This window comes from Haliotis rubra, unplaced genomic scaffold (assembly GCF_003918875.1).
Source record: "Haliotis rubra isolate DU_JTF1 unplaced genomic scaffold, ASM391887v1 Scf44, whole genome shotgun sequence".
NCBI lineage: Eukaryota > Metazoa > Mollusca > Gastropoda > Lepetellida > Haliotidae > Haliotis > Haliotis rubra.
Window position 1 is genome coordinate 420,119 of NW_025767124.1, and position 25,042 is coordinate 445,160.

Here is a 25,042-nt window from a genome sequence, read left to right on the forward strand (position 1 = left end):
TCTGGATTCAGGTGTCCTTCGCGCATGCCTTCGCGAAGCTTCCTCTGCGTCGGTCGGAGAGGCGACGATATGACCTTAGCGAAGGCTTCCGTGATGTCTGATGGTCGAGTCCACATCTAGGGATGAAACGCGCATAAAGGTGATGATCTATCCTGCCTTGTGAAGTCCTTAGCGAAGGCTGTACATCTAGGTTCTTTCGCCTTAGCGAAGGCTGTACATCTAGGTCCTTTCCGCTAACCGGCGAGGCTGTACATCTAGGTCGCCGTCAAGGTGGTCGAGACTTCCTTGGCGAAGGTGACACCGTCCTGGCTGCTTTCGTTGGCGGGGGTGCCTCTGGGAGTGCTGTCGTTGGAGCCTTAGCGAAAACTTCGGACCCTGCTACGCAGATATTGGTCCTCCATGATGTTCATAATTTAGTCGCATCATGTCTTCTGGGATGGTCTGCGGCGAGGTGCGTCGGTGCTTTATCTGCGGTGTTAATGGAGGGTCCACGGAAAATCGTCCGACATCAGTGTAGAAGGCATCAGGCTGCATGGTGATCTCTGCTGATATGCGTTGTAGCTGTCACCGGTGCGTTTCTTGTGGCGTGCGTGGGGATGATGATCAACTGATCATCGTAGAGAGTCCAGGTCATCGGCTGGAACAATCTCGGTTGAAAAGTCCTAGTAGACCGTTGATTTTCCCTCAGGGTCGGCGCTGCCCTGGGTGTCGCGGCGTCTGCGTTGAGTGTTGGTAATGATGGGACCCTCCAGGGCGATCATCAGCATATCTGCGTTGGTACATCAGGCTGCATGCTGATCTGTGCGACATCGGTCAATCTTTGATGTACATCGGTATGATGACCGGCTGATCATCATACAGGCCCAAAACTTCGATGGGAGCGGTCACCGGTTGTTGAGATGTAGTAGAAAAACCCTCTAGTCTTCTGCTGCGGCGATGGGATGTCTGGGGAAGCAGGATGCTTCTTTGGAGATGGCGGACTCGTCCTACACCTCTCCCACCACTCTAGCGAACACCACACGGGGAGGAGTGAGGCCAACAGCAGTAGACTGGCGAGGGTTCGGTGTATCAGTCATACTAGACTCTGCATACCGCGACCTATCTGCTGTGGCGTGCCAAAGCGCAAAGTAAATATTAATAAAAGGTAGAATTGGATAAATTAGTACCTTAACTGCTGCAATGTGAATATAATAAACATGGCCGTACATCATATTAAAGGCGGATCAGCAGCAGCATAAAAAGCGTAATCTGCAATAGTACAGAATTTTCATCAGCGTAATCCACTGAAACAAACACGGTCCATTGACTAAACTGTAGAAAAAGCGACTAAATATCAATATATAATCGTTGAAGGATACTAGCTAAACCTCTATAGATGTCTATCGAGGGTAACTAACTAAATATAATTCAAAGGATATAGTGTGTTAGGAGACACAGAGCTCTCACGATCAGCTCACTGGGCAGAAGAAGGAGGAGAGTGAGGCACATGGGTAGAGGTGGCCCTGGGTTCCCGCGCTTGTGGAAAGGAGGTAACTCGTGGTGAATACTAATTAGTGATTTTAAATTGAAGGGAGCTTCAATTAGGGAGATACAAGTGTTCCACTATGTTCGCAAGAAGAAGAAGACAAGCAAAAAGAGCATGAGTCAGGATAAGGAAAAATAAAGCAATTTGCCTTATTTGCAAATGGTTGTGAAAAGAGAGATGGGCTCATGTCACTGCTGCCAAGCTATAAGTCACCAGTAACAGCTCTCAATTGTAGTTGTGACATTTGACACTAAGACGGAGGATACACTGTCAGTGAGAACCACGGCTCTCCACGGTGCTGGTAATTGCGTCGGTGTGTGCTGATTGTGTGTGGGAGTAGTCAAGGACAGACACTCTCTGTGCCCTGTACAGTAAGAGCGGCCATACAACCCCATCTCAATCCTCAGTGCAAAACAGAGGGAGTGATTTAGTGGGTATGTTCATGAGTGAGTTGGTGGTGCCTTGGTGAGTGAGTTGGCGAGTAAGTGAGTGAGTGAGTGAATGAGTGGGTTGGTGAGCAAATGGTTGGGAGGGTGGGAGCGGGGGAGTGTTTCATGCCACTTTCAGCAATATTACACAAAGGGCACCAAGAGTGAGTGAGTGAGTATGGTTTTACACCGCTTTTAGCAATATTCCAGCAATATCACGACAAGGGACACCAGATATGGGCTTCACACGTTGTACCCATGTGGGGAATCGAACCCAGGTCTTTGGCGTGACGAGCCAACGCTTTAACCACTAGGCTACCCCACTGCCCCCAAAGGGCACAAAGAATGGCCTTCACATGATGTATCCTTTGAGAACTGCCTTGAATGGTCATAGCACCCACTGCAAGCCAAAACATTGACAATGTACTAGCCAGAATGAAAGCAAGTCCTGCAAGATACCCAGGATACCCTATGAACTGTTCAAGCTTGGATAAACATGACAATAACATTTTCTATAATGAAATAAGGTGAACATTACGAACATTGGCCCAGACATGGAGTGAAACATTTATGGATCATACTACACAGAAGATTTATTGATATTTACAGATGAATTAGGAAACGTCTGAAAAGATGATATTTCTACCAAGATAAGAGCTTCAAATGAAGTAGTGGCTGAGGAATGACAATTTCATCATGAAATGTAAGCACTTTGGTCCAGACAAAGCCATAGTACCCGGCGAGGAGGTACCACGATTCCTGCAGCCACACCACAGATGCTGTACTCTTGTGTGCTGGTTGTAATCAAGACCAATGATTACGACCGCCCTACGATATTGATCTCGCGGTACATCCAGGAAGACTTAGCATGGTGACCACATCCTCAGCACTGCAGATGAGGGGCTGGTGGAGGCAATGTATCCAGCCAGTACTTCTTTCAAGCAGACCCACTGACTAGCGCGCATAGTGAATATCCATGACTTTCAAATAATGATTCCCTTACAAAGATCAGGATGATCTGGAGAACCTGTCAGAGAGGACTCACTGGTCACACCATGATTGAGTGTTTAATGCCACTTTCAGCAATATTACAGCAAAGGGTACTAAGAATGGCTTCACGTATGTCTCTTTTCAAAGACTAAACCCACATATTTAGCAATATGACAAAGCTGTAACATTCCTGGGCTACCCTGTACTTCTGGGACAAAAATACTGACCCTATCAAATGCCTTGAATGGCCTTCTACATGAGTACCCAGTGCAAGCCAAAACATTGACAAATGTACTAGCCAGAATGACAATGTACTGAAAGAATGAAAGCAAGTCCTACAAAGACCCGGGGAGTGAGGTGAGTGAATTTAGTTTTACACGGCTTTTAGCAATATTCCACGCCAATTTAGCAATATTCCAGCAACATCACGGCGGGGGACACCAGAAATGGGCTTCACACATTGTACCCATGTGGGGATTCGAACCCGGGTCTTCGGCGTGACTAGCCAACGCTTTAACCACTAGGCTACCCCACTGCCCGGATACCCTATGAACTGTTCAAGCTTGGCCAAACATGACAATAACATTTTCTATAATGAAATAAGGTGAACATTACGAACATTGGCCCAGACATGGAGTGAAACATTTATGGATCATACTACATAGAAGATTTATTGATATTTACAGATGAATTAGGAAACGTCTGAAAAGATGATATTTCTACCAAGATAAGAGCTTCAAATGAAGTAGTGGCTGAGGAATGACAATTTCATCATGAAATGTAAGCACTTTGGTCCAGACAAGCCATAGTACCGACGAGGAGGTACCACGATTCCTGCAGCCACACCACAGTTGCTGAACTCTTGTGTGCTGGTTGTAATCAAAGACCAATGATTACGACACGCCCACACGATATTGATCTGCGGTACATCCAGGAAGACTTAGCATGGTGACCTACATCCTCAGCACTGCAGATGAGGGCTGGTGGAGGCAATGTATCCAGCCAGTACTTCTTTCAAGCAGACCCACTGACTGGCGCATAGTGAATATCCATGACTTTCAAATAATTGATTCCCTTACAAAGATCAGGATGATCTGGAGAACCTGTCAGAGAGGACTCACTGGTCACACCATGATTGAGTGTTTAATGCCACTTTCAGCAATATTACAGCAAAGGGTACTAAGAATGGCCTTCACATGTATCTTTTTCAAAGACTAAACCCACATATTTAGCAATATGACAAAGCTGTAACCGCTGGGCTACCCTGTACTTCTGGGACAAAATACTGACATATCCAAATGCCTTGAATGGCCGTAGTACCCAGTGCAAGCCAAAACATTGACAAATGTACTAGCCAGAATGACAGCATGAAAGAAAACATAAGTCCTACAAGACCTCGGGAGTGAGTGAGTGAATTTAGTTTTACACCGCTTTTAGCAATATTCCAGCAATATCATGGTGAGGGGCACCAGAAACGGCCTTCACACATTGTACGCATGTGGGGAATCGAACCCGGGTCTTTGGCGTGACAAGCGAACGCGTTAACCACTAGGCTGCCCCACCGCTGCAAGACCTCAGGAGTTCATAGCTGCTTTGAACAGTATCATGGCTGGTCGGCTTGGTATTGGAGGAAAAGCCTGAAGTGATGATCTAAAACATTTATCACATTTAGGGAACACAAAAGGAACCATAATCAGGGCAGGGCTGGATCTGAACCGATGCGTAGGTTTCAGGTACGCCCAAGGGACACAACTCTGAACAGAGACTAGAAGCACTGGACAACTTGTGCCCCTGTATTGTATCAAAAGCCTGAATGATCGATAGAGATTCTTAGACTGACTGACTAGGTTTGGTTTTACGCCGCTTTTAGCAATATTCCAGCAACATCACGGCGGGGGACACCAGAAATGGGCTTCACACATTGTGCCCATGTGGGGATTTGAACCCGGGTCTTCGGCGTGAGATTCTTAGAACACCCACATATACTACATGAGTAAGAACCATTTAAACAAAACATTACTTAATTTAGTTAGTATTCCAAAGGCACCAGACTAAACGTCAAGTTCTTCCCATTGGTCACCAAGTCTGACACAGCTGTAACACTGCTGCAACACAAGATGTCTGAAGTACTGAGTTCCACTGCACACAAGGCTAGGCTTTGTGAAGGGTGATGCACGCCGTCATGAGACTGCTGTGATAATGCTGACACAGCAAAAAACACCACCTTGCTCTCAATCAAAACCTTGGATATCAGTGCTCTGAGTGGGCTCACAGCTTTGCTGACAGTCAGCCCTCATTATATGAATCTTCAAAAAAACACATACCGGTATAATATATCGATATCTACATAGAAATCCTTATATTTAAGTGGCAATAAGTTACTATGAAATTAACTCAGTTCTTATTAATGACCTTAGCATAAAAATCAATCGAACTTTCCCAGAATAAATTAAAACAGGATATCTATCAATTAAATGAAATATTTAGAAATTTGAAAAATAGCAAAGATATAAATTAATTGAAAAAAATTGACTTGGTTGATGCCATCAAACGCTAACATCATGAATCACTGCACACTATGTCAATGAGTGATTTGTCTAGCCTAGACATCACAATTTACAGACTGCCATCCCAAATCTGGACCGTACCACTGAACTATACCATTGCACCCTAACCTTGTGGATTGTTGGTCACAATATCAATGATGGGTTTGTCTGGTCCAGCCAGGACAATATACAAGTTAACACCTGAATTCCAAACCACAGCATGAAACAAGAAACACAAACAAATAACAACTAAACAAAATATATTTCAAGGAGTGTCCAAAATGATATAAAATATTAAAGGTACAATTCCTTCATTATATTAATGTTAATAATCTGAACTTTCTTCCATCTCAGCCAAAAACCAATGTACAAACAGAAAAACAACATTGAACCAATTTACAGAGTTCAGGAAATAATTAAAAAATAATTAAACTGTCAACCCATATTCCATATCTGTTTTCATAATTACTGACAATAAGTAGTACAAGAACAACCCAACTGACCCCTACATTCAGGAAGTAACACCATTGAACCAGGCTGTCCACATAATTAACCTATGAAGCCTGTTTACTGGCATAATGACGGCGGTAAGTGTTCCATACTCCCATCAAGCAGGCCTTATATGCCACATGATCTCAGACTCGTACTATCAAAGAAAATCAATTATTCAATGTGTGGTATAATGAAACTCTTTGGTGCAATTATTTCCAAATCAATCTTGACTCAGAACATGACTCCCATGAAGGTAGCTTGTCTGAAGGGGGTTAAGAAAGTCACCCTTTCTTCCCCAAATCAATGCAATAAAGAGAAATAAACAGCTAGCTTGTTGAATCCAAGTCTGGGAGCAATGCCAAGACTACTCTCATACGTGGACATTTTATTCATTCATAATCAATATCATTGGTGATGGTTGGTAAAGAAGCTATTCTGTAGCAGGAGGGAAAATCAATGTTGTGACGCTACCAAACTTGTACATGGATTAGCTTTAGTGATCGTAATGCATTATCAGTATAATCCCAGCAGGAACACCTGCGTCAGATGCATGCCAGAGAGGTGGTCTAATAGTTATACCTGACTGACTGACTGAGTTTGGTTTTACCCCGCTTTTAGCAATATTCCAGCAACATCACGGCGGGGGACACCAATGATGGGCTTCACACATTGTACCCATGTGGGGATTCGAACCCGGGTCTTCAGCGTGACGAGCCAACGCTTTAACCACTACTACCCACCGCTTTTATACTGACACTTTGGTTTCACGCCCGCTTTTAGCAATATTCCAGGCTTCACCCCATGTGGGGATTGAACCGGGTCTTCGGCGTGACGCCCCAGTTATACCTGAGGTGGGATGATATAGCTCGTTTCGACCTCTTGTCTTTCATGGAATCTCAGGAACTGCAGAGACAAGTGGTAAATTCCTGTTCTTGATTTGCAGTTCATAATCTCAAGTACACAACCTCAAGGAGCATATTATTTCTGAGATGGTGGCTCTGTTATGCACTACATCGGAGGTGCATTGAGTTCAACTAAACATTTCATTTAGTGTCAAAGGACAATTAGTTTGACATTTTCAATCACTAGCTATGAACTGGCACGTGGAATATGAATTAATGAGAGTAGAGTATTATGTCTCTAGTGACATTCCAGCAACAATGGCTTATATGACACAAGAATGACCTACACGAAAAATGCCCTTAGAAGAGTATGCAGGATTCAAAGAAGGTCTTTCGCAGGTAAACTGGGTTTAAAATACATCTCATGGATTTTTATTAAATTTCCATTTCCTTTATTTCGGAAGAATTAACATTGCATTTAATGTTAAATCAAACATTACAACCTGTTCCTCTTCATTGGTTCAGTTATCAGTGGAATACAGGTCATCCTGACCAAATCATATTAGTCAGAGCAATATTATCATGAACTGGGAATCTGTATTGACATTTGCATTACACCTGGGGTAGAATACTGGCCTCTGAGCTGATCTAGATTAATCCATGCCCTTGTCTTATTGTGAATCTGGACCTACAGCCTCGATGATCATAAAGAGAGAATACTTTAAGAACTGTCGCAATCCTACAAACATTTAAAAACTTAAAAGTTCATATTAAATCTGAAGAAAGATAACTTGACCATTCAAATTCATAATGCATAATTCGTAATGTATATCATGATGGTAAGTAATATGACCGAACAAAATTAAAAATCAAGACAAACAAATTTCCATACCAAAAAAATACAGACAGACATTTAAAGTAGACACATCATGATGAACGATTCAACTCCCATTGTATTCGGACATGAACGATCCACCCACTTCGAGACCAAGGAGCAGATTACGGTGAAATCACGCTCACTAAACCAACCAACGCAGTGTCAAGAGGACAAGCTGGTGTTTCCTAACAGAAACATACAAATTGGTCGTTTGCTTGTTGGAGAGACAGTTATACAAGCTGGTGTGATATATTGATTACTGTTAGCTTCTTCCGCCCATCTCCCTCTGTATCGGTGGCTGAGGAGGTGGCAGCAACGTGCGCTGCAACTGTATACTCCTCCTACATCTAACTCCTCTATCATGTTAGTAGTTCAGTTGTTTGACTAGCTTTCAATCCTTGTCTTTGTCAAAATTTATCCTTGGACATTTGCCCTAATTCTCATTTAATGAATGCTTCAAAGTTCTGTGGAAAGATCTAAATCGTTGTTAATGCCCAAGAAAGTTACATCAGTGTCTAAGCATCATTAAGCAGGTTTATGTGGGAAGCTTCCAGGATTTGGTGATAAAACCAGAGATTCGGCTGGAAGAGATAGAAAAGTGTGTTTTGCTTTAGGTTGTGGATAAATTCCTGGTGGGGCAGGTCTAAAATAGCTAGGTTCACAGTACTCTATTGCCTGTTGGAAGACTTGCACTCAGACACGGTGTCAGACACAGCTACACTGACCGCATGACCAGGCATGGTGTCAGCCACAGCTACACTGACCACATGACCAGGCACGGTGTCAGACACAGCTACACTGACCGCATGACCAGGCATGGTGTCAGACACAGCTACACTGACCACATGACCAGGCACGGTGTCAGACACAGCTGCACTGACCGCATGACCAGGCATGGTGTCAGACACAGCTACACTGACCACATGATCAGGCACGGTGTCATAATGACAGCAGGCTGTTTAAAGGATTTGAAAACACAGAGTAACATGAAAAGCTACCACAGTAATATGGATTCTTACTGAGCTACAGGTGATAACTCACAACAACCATAGCATAATACGGTTTACACAGTGACAGAGTGAGTGAGTGAGTGAGTGAGTGAGTGAGTGAGTGAGTGAGTGAGTGAGTGAGTGAGTGAGTGAGTGAGTGAGTGAGTGAGTGAGTGAGTGAGTGAGTGAGTGAGTGAGTGAGTGAGTGAGTGGGTGGGTGGGCTTCACACATTGTACCCATGTGGGGAATTGAACCTGGGTCATGGATGTTGCAAGTAAACACTTTAACCACCTTCCTCTTATAAGTATGGGTTTTCTTTGTTTTAAGTCCAGCTATATAAGGCACATGTATATAACCAAGCCTGGACCAGACATGCCATGATTGATACTGTAACAACCATGCCATCCGGGTACGAAAACCATCAACTGTGCTACTGAGCGTTATCTGACCTACTAGGAATATCTTAGTCAAGCTGTGTGATGGATAATGTAATTTACATGGTTTCAGCCAAAAAGAATCATTAAGAAGCTCATAGCTGGTAAGACATGTCTTCTAAAACATATGCTGGAGGCCAATGTACTGAGAATGCACACAGTAAAGACCTGATACATTTCAGCTCAAAGTCTTAAAAACAACATTTTTGCCCCAAGTGGTTTTTTTACGTTCATATGTTACATTAAGGAAGAAATCAGAGGCATAATATACTTCTAGCGATTGTTTCAAAATATGTAAAATGTGACAGTTTTGTGCAGGAAAATGCTAGATGCTTTCTTCAGATTGTTAATGCTTCTTTATCTGAATTTCATGATCTTCTTTTGTTCAAGTGATGCATTGTTACTTTTGCACCTTTAAAACAAAGTGAGTGAGGAGGAGTGGGAGGGTGGGTGGGTGGGTGGGTGGGTAGGTGTGGAGTGAGTGAGTGAGGAGTGAGTGAGTGAGTGAGTGAGTGAGTGAGTGAGTGAGTGAGCGAGCAAGCTAGCGAGCTGGAGTGGATGTTCAACAGTATTTCAGTAACATCATGTAGTGCAATGCTGTTCAAGATGTTCAGTTCTGACTTAGACAGAAGAAGAATCCTAGTTTGGGATTTGAACGAACATCCGGCCAATTCTGGCCACAAGGGGACATAACTCTTCACGGCATGCCTTTCTTGGTAACGTAAAGACACACCAACAGTGGCCTCTATTACTTCAGGGATCGACATCAAAGTAATGGAGATGTGTGAGACTAACTGTAAACACTTTATTCCAATATGGCTGACTGACTGCAAGAGGTCAATAAGTCAATACTTGCATGGCGGAGTGCCCAAATGGTGTTACATACGCCGCTCTATTTGCAGCAGCACATGAACTGGTAACAATCTACATGTTCTAAATTGTCCATTAAAATATATTTTTATATTTGCCAACAAAGAGATTTCCTTCAAATGCATATTAAATTCACCACAAAAAGCATTTTACAGAGTAGGGAATTATCCTTCCCAGTTCGAATGAAGAATTTCATTTTTATCCCGATAGCAGTTTTAATGGAAGAATGTGTAGGAGGACGTGATCTATTTTTCAGTAGAGAAAAGCCCATAGCAACATTTCAAGTTTTACTGGAAAAAAAAGCTCACGTTACCAAGATGCTTTTGTCCTGTATTTATTTCCTCAAAATGTTAATATTTAATTTGAACATTTCTTACAAACATATTTCACTTTCCCTTAGGTACTGCAACCAATCAACCACCTCACTTACTATAGACATGAAACAATACACAATAAAATACATAAACTTCACAATCTATGTATCACGACACATCAAACACGTTACATTATGAGTCAATATCATTGAGATTCTCTCTTATTTCCTTGATGGCTAGACAAATAGCATAACATTCACTGAGACCTTTAATGTATGTTTCTACACTACAATATCCCCTATTTAATTCATAAAATAGAACAGATGATTCAGGGTTTGCACCCATGTCGGAATTGAACTCGGGACTTCAGTGTGACAGGTGAACACTTTAAACATGAGACTACCCCATCGCCCCAAATATCCATAGATTGTACATACTCTAGTAAAAACTGAAAGAGGTGAGGTGAGGTGAGGTGAAATTGGGTTTAACGTCATACTTGTGAATATTTCGCTCATAAGACGACGTGTGTATGTGTATGTGCGGCTGCCTGGACTAGCCCAGACTTAAGCTGGTTTTATAGTGCTAGCCCACTGAGATACCATGCCGCAGTGAAGCATGAATACCCCACTCAGACACATTATACTGACTCCGAGCTGACCAGTCCTTGTTGTACCCATTAATGCCGAATGCCAGGCAGGGACCAATAAGTACCATATTTTAACGTCTTTTGGTATTACGCTGTCGGGGATCAAACCCGCGACCTCCCGCTCTCCAGGCGGATGCTCTAACCACTACACCACGGAGGCGGTTAAAAAATGAAAGAAATATCAATGCAAGCATTTACTACCTCCAATATCATGACTGTGGAAACTGCAAAAATAACTTTCACACATTGCCTCCACTGCTAACAGAAGATATAAAATGTGTATTTAGTTCTTTTCTCTACAGCATCTACACTGTGTAACTGAGTAACAATATCTATGATGTGTACTGCACACAGAGTTCCCCTTTGGGAGTCAAACCTAAATAACTGTCATGACAACTGACTGACTGAGTTTAGTTTTACGCCGCTTTTAGCAATATTCCAGTAATATCATGGCAGGGGACACCAGAAATGGGCTTCACACATTGTACCCATGTGGGGAATCGAACCTGGGTCTTCGGCGTGACGAGCCGACGCTTTAACCACTAGGCTACCCCACCGCCGCTCTGTCATGACAAGCTGACACCTAAACCACAAAGCCACACCACATAAACAAATTCATTTACATTCCACAGTTTTCCCTTTGTTTTGTACTTGAACACTTTGGGATTCAAACACCTTAAACACAAAGCTTCACAGCAGATGAGAAGTTGATATTTCTATTCCACAGCTACTCCCCTTTAAAACCTAATTATCTGAAGAACACAGTCTCTTAGTCTGTCATACAGACCCTGAAACAAATATATCCAAAAATCCCACGCAGGTCTAGAAAATGTGGCAAGTTCTAGGTTTCCACAGCTGAAAATGAAGAAAGTCTCAGGGCTCCTTTTCATTATATTTATTTTTCACTATGAGCTTTTTTTCTGTAAAATATGTTCATTTCAGAGACTAGTTGTTAGTCTAACAGGCTCTGTGAGTTGGATGTATGTGATTGATACGTAACATCCTGCAACACTGAATACAGCAGGACAGTTTTAGTGATTCTCTAATATCAATGACGTGTTGTATGGCTCTTGTGGCAGACAGCCAGGCTGGCCTGGAGTCATCTGTAGGACAATGACTGAAATCTTACAATGTTCCATCTCCTACACTGGTTAAATATATCATATCTGAACCGCTGGTGATAAGTAGGTTGCCAAGCTAACATTCATTTCTAAAAAATATTTTTTGCACCTATATATCCGAATGTGCATGCACGCAAACATGGTTCTCCCTCCCAACCGGAGCCTGTTTTATCTTCATAATACAAGGCACAAGTCGGAGCAATGAGTACCTTCTATTAAAGTAGTTTGATACCACCTGGTCAGTGTATTGAACCATCAGTCTTCCACACCATGTAACCACTCTATCCGCTGACCAACTGTCTCAAATATATCAGAGTTTCCACATTTGTTTTTAACCAAAATTATATGATTTTTCCAGACAAATATTGCTTTTTCCAGACAACAATATATGTCCTAGGGTTTTTTGATACCGTTAAAGATATATTACTGAAATAAAACAATATCTTAAGAAATAACCTCTCATCTCATCTCCCCTTCCAGCGGTCCATTCACATCTCTTTATGATAAGATGGCAATAAAAATTAAACATCAAGTGCAGCAATTTTTCTTTTACTCTTTAACTATCTTTATTGACATAATACCAATATAAAACATGTTATTAAAATCAATAATGGTATGTACACATTTGTAAGATACAAAAACACAAGATTATTCAATGATTTCATCCATTTTTTCTTCTTCAAATTCCATGATTTTTCCAAGACTGAAAAATGGGGTGAAATTTCCAGGTTTTCCTGGTATTTTGGGAATCCTGTATATATGCAGTTCATCAAATCTGGACCCACGAAACCATTATAGTAAGGTACAACAGTGCATATAACTGTACAATAAAGGATGACAATAAATCTGTTGCACTAGAGTTACCTGCCCTTCCTGCAAGAGCTACTCCTTCTCCGAAGCAATTGCTACCACTTAACTTTTTCCATATACATGCAACATTCAAAGAATAGCAACATTGACACAAGGGTCAATATGAAAACAGTTTGAAGTATGTTCTTACTTATAATATTCCCTTTATTTCTAACAGCGTTACATCACATCATGTAACTATATCCTCAAGTCTTTATTAAGCTTTTCCTCCATAGAACATAATTTACGCAAACAAAACCCATAAAACCACAAAAGAATCATGAATATAGAATCAGTAGGGTTATAAAGCAAAACAAATGTATTGACCATGTCACTACTAAGACAGTTCCATCCATTACTGTTTGTAAAACATGTGAAAAAATTGCTTGAGTGTAGGTAACGAGTTTTTCAAACTGAACAGACTTGAGCTGAATACACTGTCCACTCAGTAATGGTGAACACTAGAAACGGAAATAGAAATACTCCATCAAAAAATACTTTCCTCGAAGATTGCTCGACAGTGTCAATGCTCTCCGTTCTTTCGGTCGATCACAAACACCTAAGTTCTCAGCATTCATTTGTTAATCATGGGAAATGGGCAGTGATAGGGTTTAGGAAAAGCCAAGATAATCCAACACGGGGCTCCCCTTCCTATCGACGACAATTATCCTCTTAATATCCTCCAGCTTAGGCTAACACAAGAATCCATCTCTTATAGATTGTCAAATAACGGCCTGCTTCAGAGAAAATGACTTCGGTCCATGTGTGTATAATCTAATACCTCTGTATCTGCTGCTGCTGGGGTGCCATGGTAGCAGCCTGTGTGAGACCCTCGTAAAGTCCTCAAACTAGCAGCGTCAAATTGAACTATAGGGCTTTATGTACATTACTCTCATTGAGCCATCCCTAAGGACTTCGCATGTGTAAATATTCTTTGTTCTGTAACATTGTAAGTCTGTGAGGCTACACCTAACTCACAGAAGAATGATTGAGTGACCTGGGTATAAGTTGGTGATAATCAAATTGCGTTTTAATGCAGATCGAGGTTACTTGTAAATTTAACAGTTGTAGAGTGTAAATTTACTGTTATCCTTAGCTATCTCTACATAGAAAACACAATATGATTATTGCCAAATCAATTAGGTCTGACTTTAATATAAGTAAGTTTACCTTCTAAATTGTACATACGATTATTTGATAATGCTTCCTGACAAGGACTGAAAAAAACATCTATGGTGATGCAGCCATCAAATCAGCTGTTTCAATCACTGGTTGTCATTATGATTTGATACCTCTGGTCGACCAATCAGAATCAAGCACTCTTCAAATTCATGGTGTTGCTCATAGTATATCATACATGTCTGCATCATGAGAGGAGTGAGAGAGATACATTTAATGCCGCTTTGAACAGAATTCCAGTAACACCAAGTGCGGGAGTGAAGAAGGTAAGAGATGTTTACAACGTCGATGAAACCCACCAGCAAGAATATTACTTACTGTCTAATGGTTTTACTTTGATAAAGTGACTGTTGAAACATTTCAGAAATGTCTTAATGCTCTCCTAAAAGAAAATGCAATCGATACCATAAACATAGCTTCACTTCGACGGAATGGTCGGAGGAAAATATTCAAGATATCCTTCTGGAAAAACATCTTCGACTGTCACTCACCACACCACTACTTATGTGGCTCTCATGGCAGAATCATGTCATAAACACCAACCCACTTCGCAAAATGTATGCCTACATGATCTCAAAATAAAAATAGTTCCCCTGAAACTCAATCTCTTGAAGAATCCATATTGATCTGTGCTTTGCTATTCCATCTAATTTCATCAAAATCCATTAATTTCCGATTTTCACTGACAAAGAATGTATGTCATTCTTTAATCACAAAACAAAAAGGTAGGATAATGAAAGCATCTAATTACAAAACCTTTAATGGATATAAACTACACACAGATAGCCATTCTTACTACACAGATGATATAAAAACATACATGGTTAAAACTTTGATTAATGACATCAGAAACCTTTTCGTTTGTCATCGTGAAATTGCTTCAATCTTCAAAACACTCCGTGCCATATCTCAAACTGAAGAAAATCACAAGATGACATGAAGAGCCAATGTTCCAAACAATTTCCGACTTAACTCAAAACCTATTACACAGGAATATGTCTTCAGACAGGGAAGGTTTTCTGGAGACGATTACGCGTTTGATAAGTGGAGCCATGCTAAAGAATTATTATTCACTTGGTCCCCAAAGACAGATTTCCTGAGACAAGCAATTTCAGGCACCTGCATACACAGCAAGCCAACTGATTGTCTTCAGCCTTGTCAAAAGGAAAATGGCTGTTCGAATTTCCTTCAGATCCAGAAACATCAGCAAAAGACTTCCTACAGGAATGACAGTCACATGACAAACAGTGATACCTAGTCATTCTCTTGTGTTTCGAAATAATAGCCTCAACATCATGACAGAAACATGCGCCAAATAATTCATATGCCTGAGTTCTTGTAATCTGAAATGATGTCATCATGATTGATGGTCCCACAGCATAATAATTTCAACTGGTGTTCATTTCAAGAAGAATCCTAAATCATAAGGCCTGTTTAGAACAAAGGTCTGTGTCAATGACAAGCTATTTGCTTAAATGCCTTAGATAACTAGAATCAGACTATGTTTAATGCAGTAGTTATGACTGTCATAGTGCATCAAGTTTTTTGAGAGATGTTATTTTTTCCATCACTGAAAAAAGCATCAAACAATTGTATTTCTAAACAATTTTTTTCTGGGTACCTAGCACATACTTTTAAATCTGTATTTTTCAGCATTTTCATGAAAAAACCTTTAACTTGTTTTGTCATGCCAGTCATACACAAATCCCCTTAACTGCCCACCTGAACAGAATACAAAAGGCCATGCCCTGAGATGGTTTTGAGAAATGAAGGTCAACAAAGTTGACCCATCCCTGCTCTCTTCTCTACATAAGGGCAGACAACTGTAATTATCCAAACTCAAGGGCGCTACTGGTTCATTTGATGCATTTACCTGTTATTCACATGTGAACGTCCATTAATTATTTTCTTTCACCAATTAACCCTGTTTTGTTGCCCATGTGATGGGCTAATCATGCATACATGTAAACATGTTTCTCATAAGTGGAGAACCTTTCAGAAGTTGCTGCTTGAAGAAGCCATTCAAAGTTTTGATTATACAATTTGCTTTCATCAATGACATCCAGAAACTTTGTTTGGATGCCCTCAAACTTATATAACAGGCAAATCACAAAAAAAACACTTCTCAGGATTTCACCGCAGTTGATGTGGAAGCACTCTAAAAGAGTTATATGAGGATTAAAAATGTTGTTCCTTTAGTACAGGGATTAAATCACCCCATGCCCTTACCACCTCACAAAAAAAAAAGAAAGAAGAAAAACATTTTGAAAAGAATCATAATCTCTCTGACATCATCCAAGAGATTGTTTCATCTACCGAAGTCTAAGCAGGTTGTATGGCACAGCTCATGAGTATGTCAATGTGACTGCCTTTTTCACTGACCTTAATTTCATACAGATGCAGATTCTGTGCATTTTCAGAGAGTGAGTGTGTGAACAAGAGGGTTTAATGGTGCTTTGTACAGTTTTCAAGTTATATCACAGCATGTCAGCATGATGCTAGAGGAAGGCCTGAAGCAGATCTCAGATGTTTACCATATATGGTGAAACCCATGTACACAGGTGCTGACTTAGTTCGCAATATTCCAGCAATATCACGGCGGGGGACACCAGAAATGGGCTTCACACATTGTGCCCATGAGGAGCATCGAACCCGGGTTTTACGCCACTTTAAGCAATATTCCAGCAATATCACGGCGGGGGACACCAGAAATGGGCTTCACACATTGTGCCCATGAGGAGCATGAGGAGCATCGAACCCGGTTTTACGCCACTTTTAGCAATATTCCAGCAATATCATCGAACCAGGTTTCCAGCAATACGCCCAGAAATCGGGCTTTGTGCCCATGAGGAGCAATGGGGACATTCCAGAAATGGGCTTCACACATTGTGCCCATGAGGAGCATCGAACCCGGTTTTACGCCACTTTAAGCAATATTCCAGCAATATCACGGCGGGGACACCAGAAATGGGCTTCACACATTGTGCCCATGAGGAGCATCGAACCCGGTTTTACCACTTTAGCAATATTCCAGCAATATCAATGGCAGGGGACACCAGAAATGGGCTTCACACATTGTTGCCCATGAGGAGCATGGAACCCAGGTTTTACGCTTTTAGCAATATTCCAGCAATATCACGCAATGGCGGGGACACCAGAAATGGGCTTCACACATTGTGCCCATGAGGAGCATCGAGGAGCATCGAACCACCAGGGGCTTTTATGAGGAGCATCGAACCGGTTTTACTTTTTAGCAATATTCCAGCAATATCACGGCGGGGGACACCAGAAATGGGCTTCACACATTGTGCCCATGAGGAGCATCGAACCCGGGTTTTACGCCACTTTAAGCAATATTCCAGCAATATCACGGCGGGGGACACCAGAAATGGGCTTCACACATTGTGCCCATGAGGAGCATCGAACCTGGGTTTTACGCCACTTTAAGCAATATTCCAGCAATATCACGGCGGGGGACACCAGAAATGGGCTTCACACATTGTGCCCATGAGGAGCATCGAACCCGGGTTTTACGCCACTTTTAGCAATATTCCAGCAATATCACGGCGGGGACACCAGAAAAGGGCTTCACACATTGTGCCCATGAGGAGCATCGAACCTGGGTTTTTACGCCGCTTTTAGCAATATTCCAGCAACATCACGGGGGGGACACCAGAAATGGGCTTCACACATTGTGCCCATGAGGAGCATCGAACCCGGGTCCTCGGGGTGAAGAGCGTAGTCTGTAGGGATGTCACGATACATAAGTTTCATGAATCGATACGTATCACGATACCCATATCACTACATAAGATTCAATTCATATCCAAATTTAGTTACATTTTGAACATTAATATTTCATATTTTATAATTGTCCATGAAAAGATCAACATGTTTGATTCTCAGAGATTAAAAAGTCCTAATTTCCCACTTTGTGCATGAAAAATAATCATTTATAACTCTCATAACATGAAAAAACATGATACATTGCAAAATGTAAACGATACATAAACATATTGAAAGCGATACTTTCAAAACTAAATATCGATACAGTTTTGAATGTATCGATAATTGTATCATCTTAGAAAAAGTATTGATGCATCGATGTATCAATGTATAATGGCATCCCTATTATTCTGTCTCACAGTCCCTGAACCGCATTACTTTAAATTCTGTCTTACTCTGGTCTTAAAGCAGAAATAAAATGATGTGATTCCAATTTACTTCAAAGATACCAGCAGTGCTTTTAACTAACTGTTAGTGAGTGAGTGAGTCTAGTTTAACTCCGCTTTTAGCAAAATTCCACTAGGCTACCACACTGCCAAGCTTTTAACTAAGACCTTTTTATATAACTTCAGTGACATAATAGTGAGTATTGCATCTGATGACAATTCTATCCAGGGAACCGTTCCACAAAACTATCATTGTACAAAGGTGATTGAAATACCTGCACTTTGACATTGGCTTATGATTGGTGTTGCACAATGATTGCTTTGTGGACAGGAGCATTAATAGAATAATAGAAACATAATAGAATAATAGAAACATATACTTACACATCTTGAAATTCTTCTAAAGATTTCTGTGGTGTGAAAGCATTTAATAAACCTATAATCTGAAACAGAGAAACAAAGGAAATGGTAAACTCACAGTGAGACAGCATCATGAATATCTATTACAGTGTTACAAGCAATCTCTTGTACTATTACATTCCGTACTCATGTAATCCTAAGAAGGACAATATTGAATAGACAATAAGTTTCAAAACAATATTTCTGTGTTGTTCATATCAGAAGTGAGTGAGTGAGTGAGTTGAGTTTTACGCCGCACTAAGCAATATTCCAGCTATATGGCGGCCGGTCTGACAATCCAGTGATCACCAGCATGAGCATCGATCTGCTCAATTGGGAACCGATGACATGTGTCAACCAAGTCATATCAGAAAGATGAAGTGAAATAGGGTTAACATATATTTTTAGCACTTTTTAGTGAGTGAGTGAGTGAGTTTCAGACCACTTTAACAATCTTCCAGCAATATCATTCCAAGGGACCCTAGAAATGGGTTTCACACATTGTACCCATGAGGGGAATCGAACCCAGGTCGTCAGCGGGTCAGTGAAAGCTTTAACTACTAGGCTACCCCACCACCCCTTTTATAGAGATATGCAAGGGGTTATTGCATATTTCAGAACGGATATTCCAATCAGACATAGTGTACTGACTCTGAATTGACCACTCCATGTCATTAATCCCTTGTTTAAATGCCATGTGTCAGGCAAGGCAACAACAAGTACCATGCTTTAGTGAGTGAGTGAGTTTAGTTTTACGCCGCTTTTAGCAATATTCCAGCAATATCACGGCAGGGACACCAGAAATGGGCTTCACACATTGTGCCCATATGGGGAATCGAAGCCAGGTCTTTGGCAAGACACGCGAACCCTTCAACCACTAGGCTACCCCACCGCCCCTACCATGTTTTAATATCTTTAGGTATGACATGGCCTAGCATTATAAAACCAAAGACCCAATACACTGGATAACCAAGTTTGGCCGGTTGGTTGGTTTGTTGTTATATACTGTGCTCAGCAATATTCCAGCTATATGGCGCCGGTCTGCACATAATTTAATCTGGACCAGACAATCCTGTGATCAACAGCATGAGCATCGATGGTACATTGATAGTTATTTCAATCAGACCAGGGAACCTTAATTTAGCTGGAAAACAAAAGTGATGCAGCTCATAGATGACCACCAGACTGGTGAGCCAATCGTCAAGCCTATAATGCTGACAAAATTATGGATGATAACTTAAGACAGGTAGCTCTAAGCATGCACAGAAATAACACAGAGGTTATGCAAGAACTTTCATGTCATGTTCAGCTAACTGGTAATTGCCCATCAAGACTAAATTAGTCTTGACTTTGATCTGGCAGGCCTATAACGAGGATGAAATTCCCGTTATGTGTAGGGTATGACATGTACTTGTATGACTTCAAGAAGGAAAAAACACATGTCTCTGAACATGCTAAATGAGAAAATTAAATCGGTTATTGATGAATGCGTCACGATAACTTGCAGATAATTTTATCCGTAAACCCAAAACGCATAGCAGCAAGCTGAAGTTTGATAATCGTCTGTCAATATTTGGCAATAAGCCATAAAAAGATTTCATCTACGTGTCTGTGCTCATCAAGTACGCTCATATCTACGTCACATTACACTAAATAACTAATAAGTGAGACGAGGGTGTCGACTACAATTGAGAAGAAACAAGACATGCACTTAATCTGCTTAAATAACATGGTTAAACAAACATATTATCATAAGACCTGTGATCTCCTGTAAAATCATTTTTGAATAATGATGCTATTGAGTATGATTGGGAAGGACTGTTTGAATAATGGCGCACGTTTCGTCTTCACCTCATCTTTCATCCTAAAATGAGCTTCCCCAAAGGCCACCACAGCTAATGCAATGTCCAACAACAAAAAAAAGGACCAAATATCAGTTGAAGCCGATGAGGAAATATGGTCACGATCTAGTTTAGATAAGTTAATGAATCTTGCTAGCCTTCTCCCAAGCTGAAATATACTCTGATTTTCATGTGAGAGTTGATATGGCAAGTCTCTGATGTTTCAGATCTGCCAACACAGGGCTGGATGCTAGTGGGGCAACAGCGTGTCGCGAGTGGCCTCCGTAATGCCCGTTGACACGCTAGTTGCAGGGAACATGTAGTAACACAAGCCTGACAAACCATTAGCAAATATTGATTTATATAATGTGCAATTGTTTCTTGTGAGATTGACTGACACATGCTCAACAAGGAAATACTTCCCTCATACATATTTACTTCATGCCTGATCGGGTACATGTGTTCTGTTAGTATACAATACTACCACATGTATGTGCCTGTAACACATGTATATGTAACTCCCAAGCATACTCTCTTTTAATAAATGTTCCTTTTATTATGCTTCCCCATTAATAAATGTTAGTTCCACGAATATTTAGCCTTAATGCTATTTCTATGTATATTCCCTCTTCTTCTATGGATATTTTCCTCTAAATAAACATAATTTCAGAGCATATTTTCCTCCTAAAATTGTTACACCCATTTTTATTTCCCGGTTAAATACACTCCCACGTATATTTCCTTATTAATGACGCTCCCATGTATATATCCTTGCTAATTACGCTCCCATGTATATATCCTTGTTAATGACGCTCCCATGTATATATCCTTGCTAATTACGCTCTCATGTATATATCCTTGTTAATGACGCTCCCATGTATATATCCTTGCTAATTACGCTCTCATGTATATATCCTTATTAATGACGCTCCCATGTATATATCCTTGCTAATTACGCTCTCATGTATATATCCTTGTTAATGACGCTCCCATGTATATATCCTTGCTATTTACGCTCTCATGTATATATCCTTGTTAATGACGCTCCCATGTATATATCCTTGCTAATTACGCTCTCATGTATATTTCCTTATTAATGACGCTCCCATGTATATATCCTTGCTAATTACGCTCTCATGTATATATCCTTGTTAATGACAATCCCATGTATATATCCTTGGGTCAGGTATCGATCCGTCGAATTTCTGATATCCGGGTAGTAAAATGTACTCGACGGATCGGCACTGTGATATTAGCTATGAATTAGTTATCAAAACATTGGATCATACAAAAAAAAGACGCAAGGGGTGTTGGGTGGTTTGACTCTCTATATTTTTGTACTTTTGTACAGTATATATCTTTGCCTACTCATATGATACAATGAGAAATTGATGCATTAAATATATGTTTGGACTCTCTATATTTTTTTACTTTTGTACAAAATTGAAATTGATGCATTAAATAAAATGCATTCATAAGGAGAAATATATAGTTCGTGATGTTCAAACTTCTCGAGTAGTAATTTAGACTTGGTGCATAAACCTGGGAGTATAATAATGTAAGGTATACATAGTCGCACGGTAGGGATTAAACTTTGGTCTCTAATCTCAAATATCTTTGTTATAAAAATTGTTTAACACAAGGTAAGTTTTTCATTTTGGTTGGCTAGTGGTCTTTCAAACTTAACAAAAAAAATGGGTGTTTTGTATAATATTGTGGTAGATACTTTTGTCTGCTCTCCTCATACGTAGGATATACAAGGAAGACATGGAACTTGTCTTCACCTGTGTTTCTACAGAACGGGCAGAGCGATGCATCAGGGTCAGGGTTTTTAACCCGCCGGGAATTTTGTATACAGGAATTATGAGCACTACATCTGAACTTTGAAAGTGCTCTACGGAGCTTACCTATATCCTGTGCAAGCCACGTCCATCCAAAGCCATAACTAAATAGTAATTGCCTAACATATGATACCCAGTTCGATGTCAGCAATCAGTAAGTCTTCACCAGAATCTGTTCTTGTTCATTAAAAAAACATTTAGTCTAATCCAATACAAGCCGACCCCTTAATCAATGATCTTCGACTCTCCCAGTGCGTTAACACAATCTGAAATTAGACCGATTAGCACAAAACCACTCAAGCATGATTCGACGGATCGGCACTGCTGGGTGTTCAAAATTCGACGGATTAGGCTGTAATCATATCCTTGTTAATGACGTTCCCATGTATACATCCTTGTTAATGACGCTCCCATGTATATAACCTTGTTGATGTTACACCCATGTATATATCCTTGTTGATGTTACACCCATGTATATATCCTTGTGGATGTTACACCCATGTCTATATCCTTGTTAATGACGCTCCCATGTATATAACCTTGTTGATGTTACACCCATGTATATATCCTTGTTGATGTTACACCCATGTATATATCCTTGTGGATGTTACACCCATGTCTATATCCTTATTAATGATGCTCCCATGTATATATCCTTGTTAATGTTACACCCATGTCTATAGCCTTGTTAACACCACATCCATATATATATCCTTGTTGATGTTACACCCATGTATATATCCTTATTAATGACGCTCCCATGTATATATCCTTGTTAATGTTACACCCATGTCTATATCCTTGTTAACACCAAATCCATGTATATATCCTTGTTGATGTTACACCCATGTATATAACCTTGTTACTGTTACAGCCATGTATATATCCATATTAATGTTGTTTCCATTATATATATCCCTGTTAATCTGTTACTCCCAATATATCCTTGCTAATATGTTACTCTCTGTTAACGAGACAACTGATTACATTCAACAAAGAGAAACCTAACTTTGAAAAAGTCTGCCATATCGTAGGCCCTAAAAAAGATAATTTAATTAAAGCGGGCTTCTTAAAAGCTGAAATTTTTAATAACTGCAGAGTGTATTGATTCTGCTTGAAATAGTCCGGTTGTGGAAAGGTCTTGTCAGCTGGGAGAGGTTTGTATGAAGTTTTCTCCACATGTGATTGAGTGGTAGGCATGGCTGTAGAAAGAAGATGGGCCCTATACTGATGGGATCTGAAGGCTGTGTGTTTATAGATGAGAGGATGTTATGCGGGAAGTACCATAAATGTTGCTGCTGCTGCTGGTCATTCAGATTGCACAATCTCAAGCTATTGGAAATACATCTTGCTTTCAGGACACGTCGCTTAAACTTGAGTTTATTTCAAGTCAGTTGTTTTAATGTTGCTTTGAAGATATTTTATGTTATGATTTAATTTCAAATAACATGGCACAGAGAAACATGTACTTTGATGATTCAAACAGAGTGGCAAACTAAATCTTCACCATATTTGGCCACTTTTGAAAGAAGATAATCAGTTTAAGATATATTTTACATAAATGGCAAAAGATAAGACAAATGCATTGACTAAATGGGCAGTTGTAAAGACTGACTGAATTTGGTTTTACGCCGCTTTTAGCAATATTCCAGCAACATCACGGCGGGGAACACCAGAAATGGGCTTCACACATTGTACCCATGTGGGAATTCGAACCCGGGGTCTTCGGCGTGACGAGCCAACGCTTTAACAACTAGGCTACCCCACCGCCCCCACAAGTCAGAGCAATGAGTACCTTCTATTAAAGTATTTTGATACCACCTGGTCAGTGTATTGAACCATCAGTCTTCCACACCATGCAACCACTCTATCCGCTGGACCAACTGTCTCAGAGTTTCCACATTTTTTGTGAACCAAAATTATATGATTTTTCAAGACAAATATTGCTTTTTCCAGAAATAATAAATAACAGAGGAACAAACACATTACCGTGAGATGTTGACAGTATTCAACCTATCTATTTGTATACCACTCTGTATTAATGGTAGGTATTGATTGTTCTCCTTCATCATTGCTTGACATAAGCTTGTAGCCACAAATCAATCATTGATGAGTGCGAGTGAGTTTAGCTTTAAGCAGCTTTTAGCAATATTCCAGCAATATCATGGCGGGGGACACCAGAAATGGCCTTCACACATTGTAACTATGTGGGGAATCGAACCTGTGTCTTTGGCGTGACCAGCGAACGCTTTAACCACTTTTCTACCCTACCATCCCTCACTGATAAGAATTACAAAAATTTGTTTCTGATATTTCCACAAATGTTTGTCACAGCACATATCAAGAAATTGATTCTCTAAGGGGCAGTTGGGTAGCTTAGTGGTTAAAGCATTCGCTCGGCGCGCTGAAGACCTGGGTTCGATTCCCACACATGGGTATAATGTGTGAAGCCCATTTATGGTATTCCCAGCGATATTGCTGGAATATTGCTAAAAGGACGTAAAACTATACTCACTCACTGATTCTCTAAATGAAAACACTTGATCAGTTCTGCTTCTGTTTACTGGTTAAAGAAATTGTTGATCATTTTGGATAAATTTAAATCAAATAGCATACATATTTTGTCAATTAAAGACACTACAATTTATCACTGCACTGATGCAGGGAAAATAATCAATTATTGACA

General features: G+C 40.4%; 1 protein-coding gene across 2 annotated transcripts in view; it reads right to left on the reverse strand.

The window, feature by feature from the left end:
• The window catches only part of LOC124289321 (stress-activated protein kinase JNK-like), an 82,875-nt gene that overhangs the window by 15,152 nt on the left and 42,681 nt on the right, over window positions 1-25,042 (reverse strand). For both annotated transcript variants that reach the window (XM_046725931.1, XM_046725933.1), the window contains exon 4: window positions 18,660-18,718. In XM_046725931.1, the coding sequence (XP_046581887.1) occupies window positions 18,660-18,718 (59 nt within the window). The remainder of the gene's footprint in view (window positions 1-18,659; window positions 18,719-25,042) is intronic.